Genomic DNA, 23,006 nt, shown 5'->3' on the forward strand with positions numbered 1-23,006 from the left:
TGTCATGTTGTTAGAATTCTAAATGATTCTGCAAAGACCTTTGAGCTGCCAATGGTATGAAAAGTGCTATATGAATAAATATATATTATATTATAATATATAATATTTTTTTTCCCACCTTCCTTTTGATAAGGAATATGTTTTTCCACAGTCATACTTAAACCATCTTGGTTATAAATGATTAAAATGTGGTTTCTGATCAAATCAGCACCATTTTAACTAGTATCTGGTTATAACAGTTGGTTTTTATCTATTCAGCTGTTTATCACTTGATTTTAATTTGGTTGTGTTTTCCAGACTCTGTATTTCACATGTATTTTAATCCACCCCATTTTCATCAAGTAGTGTTGATCAATTCCACCTCTCAGAGCTGGTGTGTGTGTGTTTTATTGGTTCATTAGTAGGCTTTATCACGTCTTAGCCTTGCTGCTTTAAATTGGCCTCTGTTTTCATAGGTTTCTCTCTCTCTTGCTCTGTAATGTTTAACTTGCTGGTGGGGCTTCGTTATTTGGCTCCTATGTGTGTGTGTAAGATTACTTTGAAGTGCTCTGGCAGGAGCTGTAAGAAATGTGGGACAATGAGCAGCTGAAGTGTCTGTCTGTGTGTTTGTGTGTGTTTATTGACTTATTCCGTGTATTTCCAGGAAACCAGCATGAACTCCTCTGCATGTAAATACACCTGAAACATGATCATGTTCTCTGGACACATTCACGCTCAACTTTTACTGAACATTCTTATTTTCATGAGCTTGCACACAAACCTCACACTTTCTCCTTTGTTCTGGTTAACTTGAGGAGAATTTCACAGAATTTTGCTGAGAAAGATTTTTTTTTGGAAAACAGTGTTTTGTGAGTTAAAAGTTGATAAAATAAGCTTGAGAGTGTATGGATTGCTGTATTTGTTCACTGTTAGGCCATCATATTTTATTGTTTAATAGTTTGTTTTATTGAAAATTATGGAATTATTAAAAAGTGACCCTACTGTAAGGCTGCATGATTAATCATATTTGTACCGATATCATGATACAAGTTTCCACAGTAAACATATTGCTAGAGTGCGATGACCAAACGGACCTAATTACCAGAGAGATGTCATTACATTACCAGCACAAACCATTACAATCCTGCTTCTCTGCACTGGGACTAAATCTGCTCTCACACGTGGAGATTCGGCCAAACAGCAATTAGAAAATCCACATCTGACCTTAAAATGACGACCAATAACTCAAGTGTAATGGAATTTCAAGTCAAAGCTGCATGCGGCAACGGGAGAAAACTCGCAGCACACAGGCTAGCTGTGGTTCTTGCTAGCCAGCTGGTTTGCTGTTGCTGCACCCCCTAGAGTCCCTCAGAAGAAGAGTCCTGGACCAACTAAGAACACGGTGCCCAACTACACTCAACCAAAAACATGAACAACGATATTTACTAGAACTAAATAAAAATGTCTCTTAATGTTCTGTCTTTACGGGGCTGAATCACCTCTTTCGCCAGCTTCTTGTTCAGTTGTCCCCTTCCACCTTAAACTGCTGCAACGTGTAGGGTAAAATGGGAAGATTCGAACAGCTGGCGAATGACTTTTTAGTGTTTAACAGTTTCTCGTTGCAGATTAAATGTATCAGGAGACCAGCTGGAGTGATTCTAAGTCAATTGAAAATGTTATTTTATTTTTACCTGTACATCTAATTCTGCTGTGGAGCCGCAAGAGCACAGTAAAACAGTGAATTTGTCAAGAATTTTTGTTTACTGTATTAGCCATCCTTCAATTCCTTGTTCTTATACTTGCATAACCTACCTATTTGTTTCTTGTAATAATGGAGTAATAAATAATTAATTGAAATTGCTAATTAATAAGTCTACTACTAATGTTAAGTGATTTTGCAGCAGTACTGTGCTGTTGTCAGTCCTGATGGTGGCGCTCAAATGCACCATCAGCGGTTTCTGAGTGCATGCCAGTTATGTTGGTGGTGTGAGATTATATCAAGTTTGAGACGAGCAGTAGTAAAATTTTTCATTGCAAAATCTCCAATGACAGTATTCTTAGCAAGGACTTTACATGTTAATTTAGCATTGAAAGAAAAACCATGCAAATAAGCACAGTGAATTCTTCTCATAGTTCTGAAACCATTCAAATGTGAAGTTATCTAACCAGTAAATGCCTTTCATTCACACTTAGTATGTTTTATTTGTGATGTAAAGCACTACTTTTGCCAAAATAAAAAAGGTAAGGTAGAAAATAATGGAGTGTAAGCATCAGGATTTATAGGCGCCTATCGAGTCATTATGTTAGACAGAGTTGGGATCGGTATCAGCCACAATGCACAGGAATCCCCGTTCTTGGAGTACAAGTCGGGAAGGGCAGCATTATTGCTCCAATTTCATAAAAGATTTTTTCAGTGATCCCTAGTTGTTTGGCTCTTTTATAAAGTTTGTGCGTGAAACAAAGTCTAATGAACGCGCTTCACCTACAACCCTTTGAGCCAATGAGAGCTTGTGTCGCTGCAGGGTCCACCCATCCCGTCTCACTGGTAACGACTGTCGGCATTTGGAAAGTGAGAACAGCTGAGAAACGTTAGTCACTTGCGTTTTGATGTCCTTAAACCTTGGTGGCATTCATTTGAATTTGTCTAGTGTTCTCGATGTAATTGATGTTTTGGATGATTTGTGTGTTTATTGTTGAAAATTTCAGTTAGTGAGCTCAGAAAAACATGTCTGTGATGTATAAGCAAGCAAGCCAATGTGACTCAAATGAGATCTTGTATCTAACACTGTGCTAACTACCCTGCTAATGAGGTTCAGTATATAGGTGTTCCTGTAGGTTATGTTGAAACTTCACAGTAGTTCCAGTGGAAGTGCCGTTAACCTTCAGGAGATGTGTTTTCATGTGGTGTTACTTTGTCTGGTGGTTTTTAATTCTGGAAAAAATATCTGTACCGCTTAATTTGTGGACCAGATTAGTAATGTTTTTAAACAAAGATCCAGATTTTGTTAATTTTCCTGCTCTACATAAAATCTTCCTGCTCTCAACATAAATGAGATCATCTCTATGTAAGAAAATCAGTAGATTTAAAGAGGTTGATGCTGCAGTTACACTGTTTGTGTTAGTTAATCCCTGATGTTTCACTGAAAGGCCTATGTTGGACAGAGACCTGGACTTATTTACAGTCAAAAGTACTGCTGCACTGTTTAAAAAACTTGGAGGCCCCATTTCTAACAATGTAACTTTAAGCTTCTAAGGAAAAAGCATTGAAGCTTTAAGCTCTTAAAATATCCTACTATTTTTATTTGCAGGAAGTGCTCTGTGTTAAACCGTTGTTTGATTGGAAAAGTTATTTCTGAGGTGTATATTTTAATGTGAAATTTGGCAGAAACTGGCATTTTAGGAGGTGTTTTTGTGGCGTCACTGCATCCCTAGTCAAAAGACTAATAACTAAATGGTGAGCTTGCAGTTTAAGGGATTACTGTTACTTGAGACTTGAGCTGGTGGTAAACTTTTTTCTGTCTTTCCTGCTCTCTCACACACATACAGACACACACACGCACACATCAGGAAGTCTCATACACTCTTATCTCCAAGCCTCAGCTTTTCCAGCACATGCTGTTTATGTATGTGTATGTTTCTCAGACTTTTTGACCTTCACACAAGCTTATTGTAGCATTTTAACACGACTCAAGGCAGCATATTAAGAGAGCGAGTTTCTCTGCGAATGTTAAGCTAATCAAGTTTTTCTTCAATATTGAGTGTCTTTGAAATGATTTGCTGTCAGACACTGTAGTACATGAAGGCCTCAGTTTCCCAGTCAGCGTTCAGCAAGATAGTGTGTATTGGGCTGTGGCTGCACCGTTGTGTGAGCTGTCTGTGGTAGAGGAGTTGAACCACCACCAAACTGATGACTCGAGAGAAATTGAAGTGATGAGACAAAGGAAAACAAGGTGTCTTTTTACTTGGACTCTGGACTGCAACTTGTGACTTGCAGGCCGCATTGTAAAATGATGTGCTCAGTGTTAAGTTCCTTATGTGTTCCTGACAATTTGGTGTTCAGTCATAAATCATGTTTCAGAATCATGTGAAGGTAGCATCAAAAGTGAAGGCTGATGTAGAAAAAAATTTATCGAATATTGTCAGGCCACTGTTGAAGTATATGAATATATTCTGAAAGTCAATCTGAGATCAAATTTGAACTTTTCTTCTGTATTAGTAAGTGTTCCTGGTCATATTAAACTCGCCTTATAATTCTGTGTCATTTAAAAGATCTTCCATCAAAAATATTACTATTCTGTGTTATATTATTAATGTTTTTATATAATTTCTAAATTATGTTGGCTTTAATAATGTGAAATAGTTTAGCTCCAGTAAGTTAAAAAGAGAATACAGCAGCTTTTTTAGGCTAACTAATTGTGTAGGACAGCTGTTCAAATCAGTCAGACTACAGTAGATTTACGGAAATGTTTAAGCCATGTTTAAACTTCACAACACATCATGCAGTTGTGCTTGAAGGCTCAATCAAGCAAGCACTGAGATGGTGGCAATCAATAAGGCTTCTGTAGAAAATAATGCCATGGCATAACATGGCGTGTTATAACACTGGTATCTCCCAGCCCTGTTCCTGTGGAGCTACTCACCTATAGTTTGAAATTCCAACCCTATTCTAACACACCTAGTCCAGCTAATCAAGGAGTTCCTGATCTTATGAATGTTGGAGCTGGTTGTTTTAGATTAGTGTTGAAATGAAAGCGTAGGAGTGTAGTTTTCTAGAAATGGGCCTGGAGATCTATCCCTGCAACACCCTTATTTTTTAAACTTTTATGCAACTAGTGGACTTTATTATTTTGTAAACTTGGGGATTTGTAGCTTTACTGAGGAATCGGCAGAACAGCATTGGCCTTAGTATGGACACCTGGGGAATGGCATCTGATCTGGTGTACAGGATCAGGTTTAAGAAGTGTGCATTGCTGCACATTACTTGGGGCCCAATCCCATTTTTTTATTCTTATTTTTATTTTAAGGGTTAGTAGTTAACATCTTTCTCATTGAAATGGGACAAACCTCAAATTACTGCATAACTTCATTAACAGCTACTAACTCTGCTCTGTAAGCGACCCTGCCAGTCTGCAGTGACAGCAGAGGAGGGTAAAGTTCAGCTCCTCACTGCTGGGCTTTAGTTACATTTAGTGAATCATACGCCTTTAAAGAGCAGCTCATGTCTTGGTAGCTAGCTAGCTAAATTTCCCATTCCACCTTAAATGGTGCAGCAGTTACATTCTGGCGCTCAGGCTGTAACTGCTGCACCATTTAAGGTGGAATGAGATATAGGTAGCTAGCTACAGACACATCAGCGTACTAATATTGATTTTTATGCTACCTATGAAGAAAAGGACCATAATACATTGAAATGGCGTTAAACAATGGTTGTCATAATTTTTAACAGAGAAAATGCTTTTGTGTGTTTCTTTGGTCGCTTGTGCGTCCATCTTGCCCTTTTTTCCTCATAACTCTCTGTTTGGAGTATGCCTCCAAAAAACTTCCATTTGGAGAGCCAATACTTCACTCCACCCCTCTATCTCAAGAGCAATCAGGACACCCTTCTCCTACATGTGAACGAGCAAAACAGAGGAGTAAGGGCTAAGTAGTTCAGGCAAGGTGTTAAATGGGATTGGGCCCACTGAGGTTGTTTGGGATGACCGATGTAAGATCTAATGCCTATGTGTTTGCATTGTTCCTGCATTGCAATTCGACATTAACATATATTATTTTCTCTATACTGTTTTTTTTCCCTCCCCAACAGACATGTGATCATGACGATGAAGACGTTGAGATCGCTGTGGATAATGCAGCGTTCATGGACGAGTTCTTTTCCCAGGTAATGTACTTCAAAATATGCTCATATGCAAAACATGATTTACATGTAAAATCAGTTTTTATACATTAAATGCTTCCCCTTAAAGGTGCTGTGTACGATTCTGGAGAGTGATTGTTGATTTTTGAGCTCAACAGCTAAGTACGTACACCCCTCCCTTCAGTGTTTCTTTCAGTGTCCCCCCGATTCCTGGATGCGCATTGCCATGACAACAATGGGCTAGCAAACTTTATTTGTGGCCATAAAACCCTTTACAAATATTGTACAGACAGCAAGAAATGTAACTAAAGTTTGCAAGGTTGTGGGTTTGAAAACTCTTGCAATTGCTGCTGTGGACCTGACCAGTTGCTGTCACAAACATGAGCAAAGCAGTAATGACCTGCTAATTTTGTGAAACAGCAAAAAGTAAACGAAATGTGCATTTCCTGAAGGAACTGCAAGAGTGTGTCTGTGTGGTGTGTCTCTGTGTGTGTGGTGTGTCTGTGTCTGTGTGTGTGGTGTGTCTGTGTCTGTGTGTGTGGTGTGTCTGTGTCTGTGTGTGTGGTGTGTCTGTGTGTGTGGTGTGTCTCTGTGTGTGTGTGTGTGGTGTGTCTCTGTGTGTGGTGTGTCTCGGTGTGTCTCTGTGTGTGGTGTGTCTCGGTGTGTGGTGTGGCGGTGTGTCTCTGTGTGGTGTGTCTCTGTGTGTGTGTGTGTGTGTGTCTCTGTGTGTGTGTGTGTGGTGTGTCTCTCTGTGTGTGTGTGGTGTGTCTCTGTGTGTGGTGTGTCTCTGTCTCTGTGTGTTGTGTCTCTGTGTGTTGTGTCTCTGTCTCTGTGTGTTGTGTCTCTGTCTCTCTGTGTGTGTGGTGTCTGTGTGTGTGTCTGTGTGTGGTGTGTCTGTCTGTGTGTGGTGTGTCTGTGTGTGTGTGGTGTGTCTGTGTCTGTGTGTGTGGTGTGTCTGTGTCTGTGTGTGTGGTGTGTCTGTGTCTGTGTGTGTGGTGTGTCTGTGTGTGTGGTGTGTCTCTGTGTGTGTGTGTGTGGTGTGTCTCTGTGTGTGGTGTGTCTCGGTGTGTCTCTGTGTGTGGTGTGTCTCGGTGTGTGGTGTGGCGGTGTGTCTCTGTGTGGTGTGTCTCTGTGTGTGTGTGTGTGTGTGTCTCTGTGTGTGTGTGTGTGGTGTGTCTCTCTGTGTGTGTGTGGTGTGTCTCTGTGTGTGGTGTGTCTCTGTCTCTGTGTGTTGTGTCTCTGTGTGTTGTGTCTCTGTCTCTGTGTGTTGTGTCTCTGTCTCTCTGTGTGTGTGGTGTCTGTGTGTGTGTCTGTGTGTGGTGTGTCTGTGTGTGTGTGGTGTGTCTGTGTGTGTGTGTGTGGTGTGTGTCTCGGTGTGTCTCTGTGTGTGTGTGTGTCTCTGTGTGTGTGTGTGTCTCTGTGTGTGTGTGTGTCTGTGTGTGTGTGGTGTGTCTCTGTGTGGTGTGTGTGTGTGTGTGTGTCTCTGTGTGGTGTGTGTGTGTGTGTCTCTGTGTGGTGTGTCTGTGTGTGTGTGTGTGTGTGTCTGTGTGTGTGTGTGTGTCTGTGTGTCTGTGTGTGTGTGTGTCTGTGTGTGTGTGTGTGTCTGTGTGTCTGTGTGTGTGTGGTGTGTCTGTGTGTGTGTGGTGTGTGTGTGTGTGGTGTGGTGTGTGTGGTGTGTCTGTGTGTGTGTGTGGTGTGTCTGTGTGTGTGTGTGGTGTGTCTGTGTGTGTGTGTGGTGTGTCTCGGTGTGTCTCTCGGTGTGTCTCTGTGTGTGTGTGGTGTGTCTCGGTGTGTCTCTGTGTGTGTGTGTGTGTGTGTGTGTCTCTATGTGTGTGTGTGTGTCTCTATGTGTGTGTGTGTCTCTATGTGTGGTGTGTCTCTATGTGTGGTGTGTCTGTGTGTGTGTGTGGTGTGTCTCTGTGTGGTGTGTCTGTGTGTGTGTGGTGTGTCTCTGTGTGGTGTGTCTCTATGTGTGGTGTGTCTCTATGTGTGGTGTGTCTGTGTGTGTGTGGTGTGTCTCTGTGTGTGTGTCTCGGTGTGTGTGTGTGGTGTGTCTCGGTGGGTCTCTGTGTGTGTGTGTGGTGCGTCTGACGAGTTAAACACAGAGAAAATCTTGAAATAAGCAGATTCTGATTTTGAGAAATTTACATGGGAGTGAATGGAGCAGTTTTCTGTGCCTAGTGCCAAACAAATGCTCTAAAGCCAATTGATAAAATGAGGAGATATTTTGAGGTTTCAGAAAAGACAAGTTTCTCTATCATTTAAGTGAAAGGATTTTAAAGCAGATTCCCGATCGACTACAAAAATACATGGCAGAAGCCACAGTGCCGAGACCTTCAAAACGCAGTTTGAACGGAGTCTATACGTTAAGCGGTTCAGGCTGTATTAAAAGTGTGGAAGAAGAATAAGAAGAAGTATGAGAGATAACAATAGACAATAGACATTTTCAAGATCTCTAATTAATGTTCCACCTGTCAAGCAGAAACAGAGCAACATTGTCATGCAGTTACATGCCTTTAAACTCTTGATGAAGCTGAAGTCAGCTTCTTTTTCTCCACCTTCTTGTTCAGATTTCCCTGTTCCACCTTAAATGGTGCAGCAGTTACATTCTGGGAACTCAGCTTCTTGTTTGATATTTCTCTTTCCATCTTAAATGGTGCAAAGTTTACATTCAGGTGCCAGAATGGAACTGTTGCACGATTTAAGCTAGAACGGGAAAATGCGAATAGGAAGCCAACTTCTATCCAAACACCCTTGTCTGATACATTAACATCTTTCTCAATGTTTGTCCTTCAGATCTTTTCCTCTTTGGCTGTTTCTCAGCCATCTCACCTTTTTGACAATGTGTGAAGTTTAGCAAGTAGACCCTCCCTTTCCCCCATCCTGTGCACAAACACAGATGCCCTCTGTTACTCTTACTGGCTAAAATAATGTTGTGTCTTTCTGTCCGAGACAGGGAATTTTTTTCCAAGTGCGCACAGAACAGAGAGCTAGCAGACCATGAGGAGATCCTAAGTGTATAGGACTGAAATCATATACTGCACCTTTAAGCCAAGACTTTTAAAGTTTGAGTGTGTTAGCCTGTTGCTTGTTCAGGCAAGCTTGTTGTAGATAAATTTATCTCTGTGTTTCAGATTGAAGACATCAGAAACAGCATTGATAAGATTGATGAAAACGTGGCTGAAGTGAAGAAACTTTATTCAGTTATTTTATCTGCACCAACATCTGATCAGAGTAAGTTATACACACACATGCACTGTTTCTCTGTGTCTATTGAATCCAGCATTTTTGATTTTACCATTGCGGTAAACACATCCAATGCTGCAATCAGTTCACCTCCCTTTTAGAGACGTACAGGTCAAGTTTGTTATGAAGTGTACAATTTAAAGGTTTTTAGAAGGGATGCAGTGTGTGCTACTGTAATATATCTCATTTGTCTGATTGTGTTGCTGCTTATCATATAGTATTGTGACTTGTGTGATATCTTGTGTCTAGTTTATTAGCTTGGGCCTAACATTAGTGGCTAGAACATTGGATTGGGGTACTATTAAGCATGGTTTCTGTTTAGGGCTGCGATGAATACTTGACAAAATTCAATACTTCTAATCATTGAAGAGAGAAAAATTATTCTAATAACTGGGACTTTTTTACATGACTTTATGAAATCGAGCATTTCAGTGCATTGATATTTCAGCCAGCAACATTCAGATGACATTGAGATGATTCTTTCACGTCAGGCCATGGTGATATCTCTGCAGTTGTCAGAGGTTGGATTGTTGAGACTCCGTTCCTAACTGCCTGTGTTAGAGCTCTAATTTGAGGTTATAATGTTGGTTTTAATTGCACATTGTAGTCACCCTCTTACTCACCGAGTTGACTGAAAAGCTGTTTTTAAGACAGTGTGTCTACAATGACTCTCTGCCCTCCTCCACTGCCCATTATGTTCATGTTTAAACAGTCTCCACAGCCTCATGGCAGTCAATGGCAATTTCTGCAAATGGCTATGACAGTAGTACTTTAAGGTTTTTTATTACCTTGTAATATGTCAGGTTTCAGTAAATAATACTAATAATAGTAATAATAAAATAGCATTTTTCTTTTAAATATTAAAATAAAAAATATAGCTTTCCTTATTCTTAGAAAAAAGTTCAATGTTTGAAATGGCGTCCTATATAATATTCAAAAATGAAAATTCAAAATATTTGAATTAGAAAATTCAAAATATTTGACAGTTGCATTTCAATAATCAAATCATAAGCGAAGCTTTACTACATGGAAAACACTAGCAGATTATTTAGAGTGTCTGATAATTCTTAATTAATAGTGTCATAAATGTCATTTTAAAATATCATATTTAAAACATGTGGTTAAGTTAATACCTAAGCAGTACTGTTCAGCAGTTTATCCTAAACAATACAGTCCTAAAGGATATCATTTAATATTGTTGGATATATTATTCCTGTATCCTGCTGAAATTTAAATGCCAAATCAGAAACTAGGCTTATGTACACTGAAAACACAATAGCAGCTTCTTTACAATATCTGATCATTCTGTCATATTGTAAATGTAACTTAAAAATCTGTCATCTGTGAAAGAAACCCGTATGGTGACGGTGCATTCAGCTGACTACTGACGCTCAAAATGATATTGACAGTCAACACTTCATGTACCAGCTGTAGGATTTAGTTCAGGACTCTAGAGATACGCCCTTAGGTCAGACTCTGTTTTGTTGAAAGAGTACTTCATGGTTTTTCAGCCTAATCTCAATCTGCCATATTTGTAGAGTACAGTCAGTTACTACTTTTACTATAGTAATTTCCCTGTGCTTAGAATAAACAGAGCAAAATTTTAAACAAAGCAAAGCCAGTGATTGGCTTTGAGTCAACAAGTTTCCATTTTTTTATTACGTGGAAACTACAGGAGGAAGTTGATTAGAAATAGAAATGACTGCTCTAATTAACTGTATATGACAGATACAGCAGTTAAAGATTAGATTGAGAAACACTGGAGTGCTCACTTTTCTGCTTAAAACTGTTTTTTTTTAATGGTATTTATGGTAGAGAAAATGTTATTGTCTAATATCAGTGTAGTTTGCCAGTCGGTCACAATCAGGTTGGTACACTCTTCTACAATCCTGTTGCCTCTTTGGATCCTGAATCTTCAGTAGAAACTTGATATGTCACGTTGGTAGCCTGGGAGCGGCTTGCACTCCCAAACAAAGCAGAATTTCTCTTCATTCGTTGTTGTCTTGTACTATATGGGACTGTGTGGAAATAAACCTCAAATGTGGTGATTCATCACGCACAGTTCAGCTGAAAGAATTATTCAGAAAAGTCATTCATACATGGAGTAACAAACAGCACACCCAAATTACAGAACCACAAGGCTGCGTGTTGTGTGCAAATAACACACCTAGTCCGAATGACGACCAAATGAGATCAGTGACTTCTATTTACTGTGACAGCGTTTTACAGCCACTGGTAATAAAAATAAAAATGGTAGACTTCAAGAATAAAGATGTAATATTTTGGGAAAAATTTGTACTATTTCAAGATAAAAAGTCATAATACTTTGAGAAAAAAGTTGTAGAATTATGACAAAGTGGCATTAATACCAGAAAAGGTCGCAGTATTGTGGCCAAAGGCAGCACCTCACCTTGTTAAATGAGCGGGGGTTGAGTTGGTGGAGAAATATTTCATATCAATTTCACCCATAAAGAAATACTCAGTCTCCCTGTCTCTCCTGACACATCAGCACCAGCCTGTTATTAGTATAAGAAATGGCTTATTGCAACACGTTATAGCTACCCCCCTACAGTTAGTCCACTTTATCCTCCAAATATTGCAACTTCTTTTTTCTCTAAATATCATGACTTTTTTTCTCAAAGTAGTATGGCTTTTTTCTCAAAATATTATGACCTTATTCTCGAAGTCTGCTGTTTTATTTAATAATGGCCTTAAAACGTCGTCGTAATTTACTCATCAATATGTTGCTAATGCTAATTCATGAGATCATGCTACAACCCTGATACTACAGCTGTGTAAAATATGAATTGAGTGGACCTCAGAGGAATGAGTTTTTAAAAAGCTGAGTTTAAACTGTATGTACTACAAAAATGTTATTGTTCTTTTTTTCTCTTTTTTTCCCCAGAAACACAAAATGACCTGGAGGCCCTCACCAATGACATTAAGAAAATGGCCAACAATGCTCGCAATAAGCTAAAGAGTAAGTCTGTGCTGATCCATCTGCATTCTGGGTAGTGTAATGATTTCTCATTAGGTTGAATGGCAGAAATGCTAAATATAGATGTAAATATATGTAAGTATATGTAAAAATTTGTGTGTGTATATGTGTTTGCAGCCATTGAGAGGAATCTTGAGTCAGATGAGGAGGAGAGAGTGTCAGCTGACACAAGGATACGCAAATCACAGGTTGATGAATCCTCCAGCCATTAAATGCACACACCAGCACTAGGGATATGAATTCTGACTGATTTTAATATTTGATGATCTGCAAGTGTATTGAATACATATCTGTTTAACCCCAGTGAAAGAGAAACAATGGCAAACAAAAAAAGACTTGCCAAAAAAAAACGTAGGCTTACCATTTTGGGATGCAGATGAGGACACAATTTATTTTTGTCAGTGAACAATATGCCAACATGTTACTTGTTAAAGAAATATATTTGCATTGTTTCTGGGCATCAGCTAGAGTAGGTAGCATATTTAGTGATGACCTCTGTCTCATTTTAACAACATGCCCTTGGCAACGCGTCCTTTCGCACACCCATAGTTGCAAATGAGAGCAAAACTGTAGCATCACTGCCCATGTTTTTGCTATACATATATATGTGAGCGGCATTTAAGTACCATATTGCAAACAAGAAAATTAAATATTGTTATAAACAGGGTTCCACAGCAAATTCAGCCAAGGAAAAGCTGTCTAAACTGTTTTCTAGATGCATAGGCCACACAAAACACAGAGAAAAAACAACTTTAAAATGTTTAAGCAGGATTATAGCAGAAAAACAGAGTAATTAATAAATAAACATGGACATAAAAAGATTCTGATAGTACACTAATGTAAAGTAAAGCATACTCATGTTTTTTGGAGAAACATGGGCAGTGATGCTACAGTGGGCAGTGATGCTACAGTTTTATATATATATATATATATATATATATATAAATAAAACTGTAGCATCACTGCCCATGTTTTTGCTATACATATATTGGAATTTTTATGTGAGTGGCATTTTAAGTACCATATTGCAAATAAGAAAATTAAATATTGTTATAAATATTTATTTATTGCTATAAACTCATCCAAGAAAAAGCTGTCTAAACTGTACAGCCGAAGGAGTCATGCTGAGCCCTTGTAAAATTACATAATAAACTTTATGCATTGTTCTGTAGTGATTTACAAGTAAAAATCACTACAGAGAATATGAAAAAAAAAAAAAAAAAAAAAAAAATATATATATATATATATATATATATAGTGTCTGTGCGTGTGTGTGTGCATGTATGTATGTATGTATGTATGTATGTATAACATACAAGTATTTTAGGCACTTCTTTTGCCTCCTACTTTATATTATATATGCACTCAGTGAGAGAAGTATAATTTCATATGTCTTTTTCCCCAGCATGCCGTTCTGTCCAGGAAGTTTGTGGATGTGATGACAAAATACAATGAAGCTCAGGTGGACTTCAGAGAGAAGAGCAAAGGACGCATCCAGAGACAGTTAGAAATCAGTGAGTCACTGTTTCTCTTATTCCCCACCCCAGTGAAGCTAACAAAAAACTACCTTTTATTTATTTCATTTCCGGTTCATTTCAGGTTATCATTTTTTAGAAGGGGAAGTTAAAGGAAAATGGGTGAAACAGCAAGAGTTTCCAAAACCTAGATTTAAAAAATTGATTAAAGGCTTCCGAGTGGCGCAACCTTCTAAGCGTTGGCCGTGTCATCAGGAGATCGCGAGTTCGATCCCTGGTGATGCTGCAGCCGTCCGTAGCCAAGAGTCCAAGAGAGCATGATTGGCCTCGCTCTCTCTGGGTGGGTAGGATGGCCCCCCTTCTCCCCCCGTCACTCAATGCGAAGCTTGTCAGCACAGGCGTCTGTTAGCCGACGTAACATATCTGGCGGTTGGTGCTTTCCTCCGAGTGCGTTCGGCTGTCCCGTGACATTGCGTTAGTGTCGGTTCGAAAAGAAGCAGTGGCTGGTTTCACAGGTCTCAGAGGAAGCCTGTGCTGCCTTCACCCTCCTAATGTTGATGACATCGTGTGATTTGGGGAGGCCTAACTAGCGGGTGGAATTGGAGATGATAAAATTGGGGAGAAAAAAAATGATGAAAATATATAGAGAAAATGGGACTCCTAACAACCACCTGCAAGACCTGGTAGACCACCAAAATGGTCCCCATCAGATAAACTTTATGGAAAGCTTACATTACTTGAATCGTGAGAAGCAGAAAATACTTCTATGTCTCAGCTTTAGAGGTGTGGAAAAATATTCCTGCAGATTTTTACTTATTTTTCACTTAAATAAATGAAAGGTGGTCTCTGGCTTTTTCATATCTTTGCAGTTAACAGGCCTGTGTCATTACAGGAACACAGCTCATGGCATTTTCCCTAGTAGAAACACTTCAACTCTAGCTGAAATACTTCAACTGTAACTGCTTCTGTGCAATCTCAAACTGGTTCCTCTCTTGCACTTGTGGTCAGTAAGTGTCAAACAGACATTTTTTTTCTACTCCATCAACCAGTCCTTAGCTTTAAATAACTCATTTATTACTAACTAACTAATGTAATTGAACCATTCAGATCTTTGAGGTTCACACTGAATGAAAGTTTGTTGCACCATTTAATGTGGTGCAAATTGCAGTCCTTAAACAAACATTTCAAACATGTTGATGCAGTGCAAGTATTTTGAAATGCAGAGGTGGTAGGAACTAGTTAGTAGTTGAAGTTACATGAACTCAAGTAAACTTAGACCTACTTTTCTATTATTTTGTAGCTACAAACATTTAAACAATTCTTTTTTGGTGTTTAATTTCACCACCCGATGACTGCTGGCATAGGCTCCATCACCCCCCCCACGACCCTGTAGGAGAAGCAGCTTAGAAAGTGTGTGTGTGTGTGTGTGTGTGTGTGTGTGTGTGTGTTTAATTTCATTGTTGTGGTGGTTACAGCAGTAGTACTTTTTTGTGGTTGGTGACACAGCTGGATTGATGTGTATCATTTTATTTGACATCAAAAAGAAAAGAACTGACCATAACAAACTTCAGTTCCATTTCAGTTCTATAAGCTACTTGTGATGTTACTTCACCCCTACTAACCCCTGCTCCACTCTGCCCACCCCTGTTGAAATGTAATAGTCTATTCTACTCTCTCTTTAGCTGGTAAAGCCACTACTGATGAAGAGCTGGAGGAGATGTTGGAGGGAGGGAATGCGGCGGTCTTCACTGCAGGGGTAAACTGTGTGTTTTTAATGTGTTTCTCTGTGTGCATTTCCATGAGTTTATTTTTCTCTGATCTTTTATGTTTGTTATGCTCATGGCCTAAATCTGTCCTTCATTAGTCAAAGGTGCAGGGAGTAGGTGTTTTATACTCTTACACCCAATTTATTCCCGGTCACTTCATGTGTTTTGAATATTAGGATTATCTGGATAAGGCCGAGCCGCATAAAAATGCATGTGTAAAAGCAGCCGAGATGCATTTAAAACGGTTACAAATCCAAGCCCTCTAACACTTCAGGAGGTGGTCTGAGATGCATTTGAGCCACGTTATAGCAATGTAAACACTCCCTTCTCTCCTAGACACATTCAACAACCAAAACCCCTCTCAGTACAACCTAAACTCGTCCCCACACAGTGCATCACTGGGCATGTGGTCCATGTCTGCAAGGAAGATGATCATGGTGGATGCACATGATTGATTGGGGACCAGATGAATGTACTTCATAGCAATATGGACAGACACTTCTGTACAAAACAAACTGCAGACAAAGAGGCTGAACGGATAAACAGTTTGTGATTGGTTGCTGTATAACGAACAGATTTGCATATTCCGTCCCACACAGCATTCAGATTTTCCACCCAACTAACCAGAGATGAAAGTGTAAATGCATGTGGATAAAATCTTATCAGGATAGAATCCAGATACTAGTCATATAGAGTGACCAGGTATAAACGATAAATGCATTAAGAGGTCATAACAAATCACATGGCATCAGTGTGAGTCACAGACTGGTGTTTATTGCTGCAGCTTTTGTTTTCAAAGCAGATTTTGTGAAGTTTTCATTTACATTTGAAAAATGCATAACAGAATCCCATCATATTAGATCATATTTGATAATCTCTGTATAAAGCGTCACAACTTCACATTTTCATAAATTTGCGAGAACAAATACTGGTATCACAAACAAATTTCTCCATATTGAAAATGTGATACACCTTGCAATATATTTAAAACGCAATGTGAATTAATAGTGTTATGTGGTGAAAGGCTGGCACTATTCACCTCTGTGCAAAGTGCAATTTTAAAAAATAAAGAAATAAGTTACCATCAAAATTGCAAACTCATTTGAGATCAACATTCAGCATTCCCTGACCAGCTTTTTCTGTAAAGGTCTACAAAAACATCACGTATCTCCATATAAAAGTAATATATCATCAGTGTTGGAACAAAACCATATATATATATATATATATATATGTATGTATGTATGTGTATGTGTATATATATATATATATACACACACACACACACACACACACACACATATATATATATATATATATATATATATATATATATATATATATATATATATATATATATATATATATACACACTAAATCTTAACTTTTAATGTAACAAGTTCTTATTCCAAGTAATTTTGGACTATTTTGATTTGATCAAGTCATTTTGAAATATTTACATTGTATTTAAGTATCTCAAAAAAGCTCCATATGGTGATGCAAGTTTGTCACTGTAGCAATTACTACTTCATGCATATCACAAACTCAAACTTTGAATTGTACATGTGTGGGCTTTGTTATGGGCTCTATAGCAGAGTGGTTAAGTCATTCACTCTGCACGCAGGACAGCAGAATTTTGGAGCATTAAGGCAGAACATTTTCTACATGCATTTTGTGTATGTTTGTAGTGGAGTGTAGGTTGCAACCAAAAGCGAAAATAGACCCAAAGCTCTGAACATGGTCCCTTTCATTGTCATTCGTGTGATGCGCAATAGCCGCACTTTGAGCAGCACTCTTGGTCCACAGGAATGATGTTTGAGTGATGCAGAATGAGTGGTGACCAATCCTGATGTGAAACATGGTTAATTTAGCTCTGCTTTTTTCGGAAAAAAATAAGCATACTATGGATGCACTGAAATTTTGGCTGAAAATGGTGAAAAATGACATTTTGGCTGGGAAAAAACAGAATAGGCCTACAACAATGTGTCACATCTAACCAAATCTAAATATTTATAGTGGTAATAAAAATGAGGACTTCTGATTAAAAAACACGTTTTCTTCCCTCTCCTGCACCAGTCAGTGCAGATGTATTGAAACGGTTTGAACCGCAGCAAATAAACAGTGGGTCAGCCATGTGGGTCAATTTCATTGTTTCTACAAGTAACAATAGACAAGCAATTTATAATTTCTAGTAGTATGGCTGCAACAAACGACTAATTTCATAGCCGAATAATCTATTGATTACTGAAACGAATAATCAATTATTCAAATTATGAATCGCTACATTACCAACTAACTTTTACGTAGTTCTTAGATTTAAAATTTAGCTTGAGGTTGTTTTATACATTTGCAAACTTACAATGAAGACAATAAAGATGAATAACATTCAAGAGTTCACTGTTTTAATGAACTTTCCTGCTAGTAGAAAATATAAAAAAAAATTAAATGTATTTTTCCTGTCAAACTTTATAGCCAAGGACATGCAAAGTAGCAGCAATAAAATATAACAAAATAAATCTGATTTCTTTAGTCAAAAACGATTTCACAGGACCTGCATTTTGAAATATAAAATATTACAGCTCAGGTCAGAACATGAAGTAGGAATTTAACATTAACATTAGCTAACCAGCTCGCTAGCACAACTATTGCCGCCTCCCAAACCACACACTTCTGTACTTCACCCACTACTAATGAGTGCACTTCTGATATACCGTTGGAATATACCATGCACCATATACCATGCGCTTTTTAAACACACTGTGCAGTGTGCAAGTACGTGATTTGGGATGCGGCGTATCTTACCGAGATGAACGTTCATTCAGTGAACCAACAAGTTTCCTCTTCAGATGCTCCAGCATGGAGGATTTGCTCCTGTGCCAGCTAACTTCAGCTTTACAAGCAGCACAACTGACAACCTTTTTAGCTCCTACACTTTTGGGTTTTTTTTCCTTGAGGCAGCCATCACACTGTTGTTTACTCTCCAGTGAGCGGTAATGTCAAAATATTTCTAGTGAGTTTGAGAAAGACACGTAATGACATCACCAAGTAATCGACTACTAAATTAGTTGCCTTCAATTTTTGTCGACTAAGTCGAATAATTATTGCACCCCTAATGCTGAGTATAAAAAGGGGATACATCCAAGAACCTCTCTACTACAGGTTTGATGGCACTTGAAACATGACATCACACATTAAAATAACAGAAACAGAAGATGATGGTTAATAAACTACATCGCGCTGCCTTCTGCAAAAGAATCTGCTCTTTGTATTACAGATCATAGATTCGGGGATATCGAAGCAGGCACTGAGCGAGATCGAATCTCGGCACAAAGACATTGTGCGCCTGGAGAGCAGCATAAAGGAGCTACATGACATGTTTGTGGACATCGCCATGCTTGTAGAGAGCCAGGTACATTCCTACAGTCATCACTCGTTCCTCCTAAATCTCAGTCATTCTTACTGTCCTTTCACTTATCACTCTGTCAGTCTCGCTTTCCTGCGTCAGTTTCCCTGGAACATTTTCTCTCCTCTCTTCTGCACTCTTTGCTCCTGTCTGTTCTCACTGTTCTTTCCTTCTTCCTCTCTCTTGGCCCCAGTTTTCCTTTCCCCTGACCCCTTGCTGTGCCTTCTTCATGCGATTGGCTGCTCGCTGGTCGGAATTGCAGCTGATCAGAACACTGCTGTCCAAATGTGAGTTATTTTCCCTCCATGCAGGAGACCTTTCCCTGACCTTTTTCTCTTTCCTTCCTTTCATTTTTCATGCAGTAAACTAGGTCACACTGGCCTTGTATTCAGTATAAACGGTTAGGAATTAACCATTCATTTACATTTGATTTGTTTATTTGCATATTGTTGGTGTCCTAACAAAATCTTGTATATCTAAAATAGTAACATCAAAGGAGAAGGAATAAAACTCACTGCTAGGTTTTAAAAGGCCCATAGCATAGAAAACTGAATTGTCCTCACAATCTTGAGTGTTTGGTTTAGTATATAGTATGTAAACATACTAGTAACAGGTTTTACAATGTACGCTACATTCCCTCGTACATGTATAGTAAATAAATGACAAACACTTACATTATTTTGCATTTACATTTGTCCATCGATTTAGCCTAAAGAAGTTTAGTTTTTTTTTTTTTTTTTTTTAATGCGATTCAAAACAGGGCAGCCAGTCAGAACAGAGATCATTTTATATATTCAGTTTTATGCAGAAGTTTGAAGACCTGGTCAAATGCATATAAAGGTTAACTTTTTGACACAATATATTTATGTAAATATAGCATTTCCTGCTAATTGTACTGCCAATTTCTATTACTAAATGTTACTAAATGTTATGCAAAATGTGACATCTGGGGCAAATATAATACAAGAAATGGAGGATATGGACACTTTTTATGTTAATGTGACCTTATTCATAGTAATTTGCACCATTCTTATTGTTGCACTGGTTGAAGCAATAGTTACAAGGCTTTGATGAGATAATGATATGTAGTAAATGCTGATAAAGCATTGATGGCTTTGCTTTTTATTTTGCTTGTTATACGCAATCTGAGGGGAAAATGAAACTTTTAGAGGTAAGTATTTTAGCAGTGTTATATGTTCTGTTGGATGGATTTCCAGTATATGACAATGTATGTGTGTGTATGCATGAGTCTAATAGTGATAGTACAGAATAATACGAGCATGTGGTCAAATTGCAGATAAGTGGCTACTAGGGAGGTAGGTAGGGGTGACTAGCAGATTAGCTTGTGGCTAACATCTTAGCTTGTGAAGTGTTTCCTCTAGAGTTTTGTTCAGCATTGCTGACCATGGTCAAGACAAAGCCAAACCACTATACTGTCCAGCCATGAAGATAAAGCTCAAGCCATCAGTCTTACCTGTTTCATTCAGTATATTTTCACACTGTGAGCAAACTGTACACAAACAAGATACCATCAGAGAACTTGTAGAGAGGAGAATTACCACACTAATGCCTTCCGGGTTTCACAAACGCTAGAGGGCGCTCCTGAGCGAGACCAAAATCAATGGGTTAAGATGGAACATTTGAACAAAATCATAGTTTATAAATGCTTAAACATTGTTAATGTAAAAGAATACATTCATTCTCTGAACACAAAGCAGCATAAACCATTTTAACACCCCTGTTATATTTAAGAGCTTTTGTACATTCATGTGAGCGCGAACAGCCAACGAGCTGCTTTGCTCACCAGCCAATCAGCACTCAGTAGCAGTAATGTTAGCATCCTATTGCCCAAAACCTGTTTTCTGTAGAAAAAAGAAAACATACAGGTAGGTTTTCTTTGCTTTTTTGTGTAATAAATCCTTCTACTTTCTGAAATTAAAGGAAAGTTCTGGACGAGTGATTAGAAAATAGTTAAACTTTTTTTATTGACCACATTAAATGAAGACTCTTGCTTGTGGACGCCCTCTGGAGTTTTGCAGTCCTGTTTTTGATATAACAGGGAAATGGGAAGAGGCCAGGCTCTTCATTAACCAGCTCTGACACCGTCTTTAACAGTGTCTCGCCCTTGTTGGCCAGCTGGCTTGCAGTAAAACATTACATATATACATGGGAAACACTGTTGTGGCACATTTATAAGGCACAAATTTTGTTTTGATTTTATAATCCTGGATGCTTTGATAAATTGAAAACATTAAAGGGGAATTACACCGATTTTTTTGGAAATTTTTTTTGAAAAAATGTATTCACTATAAAGAGTGAAACAATGTCCCAGACATCAGGCAGCGTATTTGTAACTATGTAATGTTCATGTAACTATGTTCATGTAATAATTTTCGATGAGGGAACCTTTTTAAACTCTTCAGATTTCTGGCTACTGTTCTGAACAATTCTGACACTTTAGCTTCTCTTCAACAGAATTTGTTTTCTTAATCATTTAATAATGCAGACACTTACAAAAATATGGGCTATATAATAATTCCTCTTTAAACTGTTCACTTATTTTTGGTGTTTTGAAAATTACACTGAATCGAGTCACTACTGTATCATATCACAGCAGATAGAATAAATAATTGTGTAAATCGTTAAATCTCTAATTGCTATACATCACAAATTTAGAGCTGCATGAACATTTCTTAAATTTTGCAGTCCGTGTGTGTGTGTATGTGTGTGTGCCCTGCTGTGCAAAAGGTGTGTTTCTTGCTGACATCATGTGTGTTTGTGTTTTAGGGTGACATAGTTGATAACATTGAGGTAAACGTGTCAAAAGCAGTGGATCACATCGTCGTGGCAAAGACTGAAACGAAGAAAGCAGTCAGGTATCAGAGCAGCGCACGGAAGGTATGGAGCACACACGTTTCTCACACACTAACACTGTCTCCTGTTCCTGCTGCTCCTACCCTTCTGTCCTCTCTCTCTCTCTCTCTCTCTCTCTCTCTCTCTCTCTCTCTCTCTCTCTCTCTCTCTCTCTCTCTCTCTCTCTCTCTCTCTCTCCGTCTGTCCCTCTATCCTCTTTTTCTTTGCCCCTCTCTCTTTGACTTGTCACCTGTCAGGGTGGAATGATTGACAGGATTGAGAGCAACATGGACCAGTCGGTGGGCTTTGTGGAGCGGGCAGTGGCTGACACAAAAAAAGCTGCCAAATTTCAACAGGAGGCGCGGCGCGTGAGTGGCCAGAAAATATCTGACCCTGCCCCCCCTGTCCTGACTGTTCCTCACGTTCCCTCATTGTCCTGTCTTATACACACACACATGCACTGATAAACACTATGGGTGTAAAAATCTCTGATGTTACAATGATTGTGTTTACGCAGCATTATGCAAGAATTAGTATTTTGTGCTCTTGGGCTCCCCCTACAGTTTCAGAGTTTATTTTAATTTTGCATGACTTTTGCCAACTTACAAATATTATTACAGGATTTTATTGCGAACTTTCAAGGCTTATTTGGCGCGAGATTAACAAAGACTGATCTAACTTTTTGGTGTGAGTTGAATTTATTTCTTTGCTTGCTAGCCTAAAACCAGACTGAGGCTAGATGACTTTTAGTATCCAGAAAAACAACAAAACTCTGATACAGATAAGGTCACACCTTACGTCGCAGTCTTTCATAAATAACACTGGCTGGGATTCACTTTTTCGCTGTGAGACTGTCTTGCATTCTTTTATCTTTTTTAGCTCTTGCCAACAACTAAAAGGCATCCTGAGATTTACCCTTCTCTGGTCTCTTGCTCAGTCCCTCTTCTTCTCTTCCTTGCTTCCTCCGATAATGATGGCCTCCTTGGTCTCTTCGCAGCCTCGGCTTCTTCTTATAGCTAAATGAAGGCCCATAGCTGTTGACATGTGGTGCTGTAAAGTGTTTTGCAGCTCTTATGACAGGTTTCCTGCTCCTCCAAAGTTGCATAGCGCTATAGCAAGTGTCTCAGGCTGGGATGGCAATTACAGAGATGCCATTCTTACTGTTATAAGACAGTGTGCCATCAAAATGATTTTGAACCTGTTATTTTGAAATAAAATTAAAATTGTTACATAATGTTGTTTTAAATTATGGTTCTTTAGGAAATAATCCAGTTCATCTTGAAATATCACTGTACGCTGAATACAAAAATGTGTCTAGAGGGTCTATTTATGGTTTATAGACAATACAAATAATACTCAAGCTCTTGATTTATAGTGTTTTAATATAAATGTTTAAATTTTTTAGTATTATGAAATTTTAAATTGGCTAATA

At 38.5% G+C, this 23,006-nt stretch overlaps 1 protein-coding gene across 12 annotated transcripts in view; it reads left to right on the top strand.

The window, feature by feature from the left end:
- The window catches only part of stx3a (syntaxin 3A), a 39,098-nt gene that overhangs the window by 5,833 nt on the left and 10,259 nt on the right, over positions 1 to 23,006 (top strand). For 5 of the 12 annotated variants that reach the window (XM_037540477.1, XM_037540479.1, XM_037540480.1 and 2 more), the window contains exons 2-9: positions 5,783 to 5,857; positions 8,968 to 9,067; positions 11,985 to 12,059; positions 12,195 to 12,265; positions 13,483 to 13,591; positions 15,235 to 15,308; positions 18,593 to 18,727; positions 21,509 to 21,619. In XM_037540477.1, the coding sequence (XP_037396374.1) occupies positions 5,783 to 5,857; positions 8,968 to 9,067; positions 11,985 to 12,059; positions 12,195 to 12,265; positions 13,483 to 13,591; positions 15,235 to 15,308; positions 18,593 to 18,727; positions 21,509 to 21,619 (750 nt within the window). Of the gene's footprint in view, positions 1 to 5,782; positions 5,858 to 8,967; positions 9,068 to 11,984; positions 12,060 to 12,194; positions 12,266 to 13,482; positions 13,592 to 15,234; positions 15,309 to 18,592; positions 18,728 to 18,914; positions 19,009 to 21,508; positions 21,620 to 21,831; positions 21,943 to 23,006 lie in introns of those variants that run through there. The other 7 variants (XR_005130562.1, XM_037540475.1, XM_037540484.1 and 4 more) reach the window with 4 other exon arrangements.

Source organism: Pygocentrus nattereri, chromosome 8 (genome assembly GCF_015220715.1).
Source record: "Pygocentrus nattereri isolate fPygNat1 chromosome 8, fPygNat1.pri, whole genome shotgun sequence".
Lineage (NCBI taxonomy): Eukaryota > Metazoa > Chordata > Actinopteri > Characiformes > Serrasalmidae > Pygocentrus > Pygocentrus nattereri.